Source organism: Hyposmocoma kahamanoa, unplaced genomic scaffold (genome assembly GCF_003589595.1).
Source record: "Hyposmocoma kahamanoa isolate Upper Pololo Valley unplaced genomic scaffold, ASM358959v1 236, whole genome shotgun sequence".
Taxonomy (NCBI): Eukaryota; Metazoa; Arthropoda; class Insecta; order Lepidoptera; family Cosmopterigidae; genus Hyposmocoma; species Hyposmocoma kahamanoa.
This window is the reverse complement of record NW_020653753.1, coordinates 459086-466508: the sequence shown is the minus strand read 5'-3', so window position 1 is coordinate 466508 and position 7423 is coordinate 459086. Positions and strand designations below refer to the sequence as shown.

Here is a 7423-nt window from a genome sequence, read left to right as displayed (position 1 = left end):
ATTTTTTGTGAAATTACTCCACTAGTTTGTTATAATTATTAATACAAAGATCGAACAATCAGAAAAAAACACTCAGAAAAAATTCCTTCGATCTGGTCGGATTCGAACCGACGTCTTCTTGCATACCGTGTCAGACGCTATACCAACTAAGCCTGATATTTAATTATTTTTTGTGAAATACTCCACTAGTTTGTTATAATTGTATTAATAATTATAAAATAAAATATTATTTTAAAAGTATATAAATTATATTGTATGTACATACGAGTTTTAGCTTTACATTCCAGATAAAGCTATAGAATTGTGTTTCAGGCATATGTACCACTGAATATGCACTGTTTTGCACATCTAATAAAATAAAATGAAGATTTGATGGCATGAGATTTCGTGCATAGTTTTATTAATCGCCTGGTATTGTAACGGAACGATTACTTACTCAAGCCATTAGCGGAATCTCTGTAATCAGGAGCGACGGCAGCTTCGTTGATTGCGATGACAATGGGCGAATTCTTGAATTGACCTTTGGTGGACTTGCGTTCTGTCGATGTAAAGTCCTCCGCACCTGCCCTAGTAAATAATATAAATATTAGTAAACAACATATACAGAGAGTTTCTTTAATGACATAGTATAGGGAAATCATAGAAGATACAAGGAAACTATCTTAGGAACTCTTAAATCTTTTTTGTGAAAACAATTTTGGCAAAGTCAATTTGTTTTGGTCAAACGTGAGTTGTCCATAGAAATGAGTAAAATATGTATATCAAGGTTTTTTTTAGTGCTGATCGACTCATTTTTATGTAAGGATCGTTTGAGATGGATTGTATGAGACGAAAAAATTTTCATAAAAATTAAATGAAAAACATTTCATACAAAATGAGTAAAATTGACTTTTTTTTAATGCTGATAGACTTAGCTTCTTATAAAGATGATTTCTTTGTATGGGAGGAAAAAAATCAGGACAGCGGAAGTTGGTCAAATTTAATAAAATGTTTATTCATTTTGAATGAAAATTTTTTTAAATTAAATTTGACAAAATTTTGCTGTCCCAATTCTTTTCTTCTTTTCATTTCATTTCGAGAACATGTAATGGAAAAACATTTTTATAATTCAAAATGTCTGTTTCAGAACACTATGAGTTGGAACTCATGCTGCGATATGAATATCGCAACCTCAATAGTAAAGTGACGTAATTCAAATAACATGTAACGCTAAACAAATTGAACAATGATTGCAATGTTCATGTAACCACTGGCCACATACCAGAACGATTAATTTGAAAAAAAAAAAAAAGAATGACTTCAATCGTCTTTTAATTTACGAGCTACGCACACGGAGTATATTATACAAGTTGAAGACGCGCGTCATCTGCACTTGTACGCGCCTCAGACACGCTATAGTGAATCGCGTTGTAAGCAAGAAGGTAGCTTATATACTCCAGGAGCTTACACTTAGAATTGCATGTACTTGCTTTATTCCAAAAACTAATTGAAATTAACAAACAAAACTAAAATTAAAACTATCTCTTATGAAAATGCGCGATACATACACGGCTACAGCGCGTATGCGCGCCAATGGCGCTCGTTTACTACGCGTGTATGCGCAAATGAAGCGCGTTTACGGCGCTTAAACGCGCGTCGTCAACGCGTATAAAATACGCCGTGTGCATAGGCTGTAAACATTCTGGTATATGTGGTCAATGGTTCACATGAACGTTGTTGACATAATTCAACTTGTTTAAAGTGTTCCTCTAAATAGATCCATGAGTATAATATTCAGCCAATGTCACTTAAACTGGAGAGAGGTAGACTGCGACGTACATCTCGATCTGATTAGAGACGTGCTTAAAAAGATCAAGTTTAAAAACCAATAATAAACAACAGTGTACGAAGAGACTGATGCGAGTGAAGAAGGCGTGAAAGATTTGTCGGGAACGTAGCAAGTGGTGGTATAATAGCCAACACAACATCTGTTGACCTTCATGAAGGAAGTTTTAGCCGTCGGGAGTCAAGTATCGACGTTTCCAAGGACGGTTATCGGACACCCACGTTGCGTCACACGTCGCAGTTCATACGTGTAAATATATAGTGTTTTATTATATTACTATGTATGTTAGTCTATAGAGTACGTATTTATGGGTCTTTCTAACCTGTAGGACTAGCATGATAGGGCGCGACTCGCGCGACAGCGACATAAAGCGCGAAATTTTATGCGAGAACAGCAGTATATAAATAAATAGTCTATCTACTCCAGTGGGATACGGTCGTGTATGTATAACTTACTTCATAAAAACTTCTTCTAAACTGGTGACAGAAAGTCCATAGCTCGATACTTTTAACTCGTCTTTTTTCATCTCAAAGTCCTTCAACATGTCGGGGAACTTCCTCACATGATCGTTGGATATTATATACGTCAACTCCAAACCTGGTTGGAAAGAATGCTCGTACAAAGAAATAGATCTTTAAAATAATCAACATGTTACTATGATATGTATACGTCTTAAGCTCTTAGGCTCAATTTACATTACAACAGAATGTAATGGAAGTAAATTTTGCAATGAAATTGTACATAGTATAATGGACTTTATGTGAATAGTGTAACGTACAAACTAAGTACGAGACGGTAGCTACGGGAATTTCCGACTGCGAGATAATACTCCGGAAGACTATGTTTACTATTATGTTTTATTAGTGTTAGGTTGCGATTAATAATTTATTTATTTATTGATGAACTGCATGATTATAGTTACCTACAAATTATTGCATAAAAAATTATATAAAAACTAACAAAGCTTTGTATGCCACAAAACGGATCACATTGATTCAAAATTCATTTCTGGAACGACTTTATAACCTGTATATCACAAAGAAATAAATAATTTGGTTTGAGTTGACAATTGACATAATGCTATGATTACAAAAAAAATGCTTCCGTTCCATTCCGCAGCAATGTAAATTGAGCCTTAGGCATAACATGAAAAGACCCAACATCACCTATAGATTCAGGAGGTATTGCCAATCGGTTTCAGCCACGTATATTTATTTGCTGTTGGGTAATTTACTGAAAAATTTCAATGAAAGGAAATTTTTCGGGAAAAAATTCTGTAAAATTGGTAAAATATACCTATATTGGTAATTATATTATTATGTTCTATGTTTGGATATATCTTTTGAAGTTTTATTAGCCTGAATTGTAAACCAAAATTGTATAGCCAAAGCAAGTTAGAGTGAAATGAGATTTAAAATGATTGGGCAACGGAAAAAAAGAATCGAGGGTAAATTTTTCCGGAAATATTTCTACTGTTTCAAATTAATTTTCGTAAAATTGCCTAACAGTAATCATAGGTAAAAAAAATCTTTATGATGATTCCTACGTTTTTGTTCAGTAGCTTCTACTTTTGACAGGTGTCAACTTTCAAATGTGGAAAAATATTCTGAAAAATATTTATTTTTTTGAAAAATATAAGACAGACTATATAATGTGGTTTTTGTACGCAAACATTCATTAACCGGCTCAGATTATGTATGGGCCATAATCTTTGAAAGCGATATTTTCATTATAATGTACATTGGGCGTTTACGTGGCTCCTAGTAGTAATATTCTCAGGGCCTGAATCACTTCGTATATCATGTAGGTGTACACTGGGCCTTAATATCAAGGCGGTTAATATCAAGCTTTTAGGATCTTGTAGATGCCAGTTCCTTTTGTACGTTAACACTCTCTCAACAGTCTACATGGAAAGATGAACTCACCTATATTAGTATTCTCTTTAACATCGGGCACGTATGTTTTTAAGAAGTTGGTGACGTCATTCACTTTGCAATTGTCAGCTTTGACGATTGTCATTTTGTAGCCAATACCGTAATGTTTCTTCAGAAAATAGGGCGTCCCCATGCACTGGAGGCGACCGCCTGCCATTATTGCTATTCGATCACCCAGGACGTCCGCTTCGTCCATGAAATGAGTTGTTAAAATCATGGTTCGACCTGCGAGATAAAAAAGGTATATTTATAAACGTAACGTAATCTTTAAATGAAGGCAGCTGTGAAAAAATCGCAGAAACTAAAATAAATTTTGAGCTTATGTATATATTATTAATAATTGACAGAATTGGAAGACGTCTAGTAAAGTCTGTAAATAGACAGAAGCAGTCTAGAGTAGACAAAAAATATTGCAATCAGGGAGACTACACTCGTTCTCCATCCGACATACGTCCGAAACGATTACTGCCAAATAACTAAGTACGAAACTTAATTCGCATTATTTTGTGCTATGACTTTGAGTTCTTCGACATTAAATCAAACAATCTCAAAGGCGGCAACGCATAACACCAGCACATAGCACCTACTCAAATGTTACTGATATCCATGGGTGATGATGACCATCTCCCAACAAGTGGCACGTCTGCTCGTTTGCTTTCTACTTTACATAAAAAAATTCAGGATATAATATGATCGTCATTAATATAAACAATAATAATTAATATGAACCAAAAGTAAACAAAAAATATTGTCAAAAAAAGGACAACAAGTTTAGGTTTTCGTGTGACTACACATTGAAAATGAAACTATTTTTTCGGATCTTAATCGATTATATTTAGATTTTTTTCATTCAATCATGATCCAATAAAAATAATATTACAATTACTTCCAAAGAAATTTCTCCACACTCAAATATCGTCTTAGTATCATAACAAAAAATCGTCGTTGTTTTATGGGAAAGTGTGTAGCCATATTTCGAAAAATTTTCCTGGGGAGCATATTTTTGCGACTGTTTTGTTTACGTCCTGTTTTAAATCCTTCTGCCTTGATCTGTATTTGCTCCCTCTTACCGTTAAATTCTTCTGCCTTGATGTGCCTTTCAATTTTATCGACTATTATTTATATGAAAGGAATTGTTTCGGATAGAGAATGAGAGTATAGTGCCAGTAAACGATATACGATAACGGCGGCTCCGTTACGACTTGTCGTTTATCTGTTCAAGGACAGATAGTGGCCGGCCTTCACTTCGTTTGCACCTCATCGTTCGACAGTCTTTCTCAATGGTTTCTCTTCTGCTATCAAAATTAGTCTACTACGGACTAGACCCACGGGCGGTTCAGTGGTTTAGTGATTACCTTAGTGACCGATGCCAGTCTGTAAGACTCAAGAAACGCAACTGCATTGATATGGTTTCTAATTTGCAGCCGGTTCATCGTGGTGTTCCACAGGGTTCGATACTAGGTCCTATACTATTTATAATATACAGTGCTGATTTGGTCCAAGTAATAAAACATAGTAAATTCCATTTGTACGCCGATGATGTTCAGCTGTATATTTCTGAAGTGCCTGAGAGAATATCGGATTCATTACGGCTGCTCAATGAAGACCTAAATGCGATAGCTGAATGGTCGGTCCGAAATGCGCTAGTGCTAAACTATAATAAATCAAGGTTTGTGGTGCTTGGACCAAAAGTTCAGATTAAGAAAATTTTAAACAAGTCACCAGTAGTTAGTATTTTAGGTCAAAGTATTTCCCGGGTTCATGAAGCTAGAAATCTTGGTGTTCTGTTGGACAGCGAACTCCGTTACGAAAAACATTTAGAAAATGTTGTGAGAAGTTGCTTTTATAGACTGAAAGTCTTGTATAAAATTAGGAATTTATTGTCCGAGGGAGTTAGGATTACTTTGTGCGAATCCCTGGTGCTGTCTCGTCTCAACTATGCAGACATTGTTTATGGCCCTCGACTGTTATATAAAACAAGTCGCTTAATACAACGCATACAGAATGCATGTTGTAGATTTATTTTTGATGTTTCGCCTAGGAGTCATATTACGCCGTTTCTTAATAATGCATGTATACTCAACATGGAATCTCGCATACAGTTACATCTTGCCTCTTTAATGTTTGATATTGCAAAATTCAAAAATCCAGATTATCTTTTTTCAAAATTACAATTTCCCCACTTTTATAAACGGTACGACCATATTCCTAGATCGTTACGTCCCCCGCTAAACGTGCAGCGCCATCGTACAGCAGCGTTCACCGGCAGTTTTCGCTACCACGCAACAAAGTGTTGGAATAATATTCCATTACCTTTAAGACTTTTAAAATCTAAACGCACCTTCAAGGAAAAGGTAAAGGAACTTCTTCTTGACAGTCAAAAAAAGGGTATTTCACAGAGCTTTGCTTAGGTGGCGAAAATTTGCTGCATATCATCATCATCAGCCTATTGCAGTCCAGTCCAGTCCTATTACATATATTGTGTATTAAAACCATGATTAACCCACTAAAAATTTAATTTTCTTTTATATCAGTATTTCACTTGTTTTTCTTAATTTTTCTTTTATATATTGTACACTTACAATATATAATTTGAATTAAATCACTAATATTTTTAATTTATTTTTGAACATTATATTTATATTATCTTCTAACTATAACTAAATAAATATAACTAAATGGAAAAATTACTTCAGCGAGCTGATTATCGTATCCGCGATTACCTCTAGGTTATAGCTGAAAATCAGCGGTTTGCTCTTGAGTAAACACCGACGCTGAGCTATGACCTTTTTGCACTGCTGCAGCACACGTACATAACTGGGTGCCTAGCAGTGCTGCGACTCTGCTGTTTTTGTTTATTTTTTGTTTTGTTTGTGTTTTTGTGATCTTTTTATTATTTTTTTGCTATTATGTACGTGTGAATGTAGTAACAAATAAACGTTTTATCTATGTATCTATCTATCTATAAAACAACTGTGACGGTGTGACCTCCTTACACCGTCATCTCACCTCTTTGTATCGCCTCTCTCCGCTTGTATCCTACAATTTTTTTACATTTTACATGTATTTAAATTTTAAATTAGAATTGTTCCATTTTCCTTCACTTTCTCATTTTGTTTTCGTACCACGGTCACTCCCAGCTCGACCCCCACAACAGTCAAAGCTGTTTCAAATTCCATCGCGAATAATCGCTAATTCTGGTTCTTTACTACGTTTATAATCATTTAATAAGCTAAATCATGTGTAATAATTTATAACAGTCTACAGCCTTCGTGTACCTATATCTGTAATTCAGTTACTCGGCCCATTTAGGGGTGCCTTAAAAATAAAGTGTAGGGAGTGTTTTATACTGTTTTGCCTGTTTTTTACCTTTAACCTTTTTATTGTTACAGCCCTTTCTTTTAACTTAACTTCTTTAATAAATTTTGTGGACCGGAAGTTTCCCGTTTCATTGCCGTGAACCTGTTCACGGCTAGTTAAGGTTACAACCCTTTCACAACTACATAAAAAGATTGAATTGCCAAGAAACCAAGGATTTATTAGGAGGATGAGAACGGGACTCTTTTAAATTTGATAACTTGTGTGTGGTGTGGTCAGAGATGTAATCTACATAATTATTTAAAATAATAGGGGTTAAAGTATGAAATTGCCGATTTGTACTGAA

The 7423-nt window shown here is 34.8% G+C and overlaps 1 protein-coding gene across 1 annotated transcript in view; it reads right to left on the bottom strand.

Annotated features, from left to right (window-relative positions):
* LOC113228680 (ATP-binding cassette sub-family A member 1-like) overlaps positions 1–7423 on the bottom strand; it is an 82043-nt gene that overhangs the window by 22425 nt on the left and 52195 nt on the right. Inside the window, exons 14-16 of the mRNA XM_026462035.1 lie at positions 3751–3984; positions 2281–2422; positions 437–567 (exon numbers count right to left, since the gene is read on the bottom strand). Coding sequence (XP_026317820.1) covers positions 437–567; positions 2281–2422; positions 3751–3984 — 507 coding nt within the window. The remainder of the gene's footprint in view (positions 1–436; positions 568–2280; positions 2423–3750; positions 3985–7423) is intronic.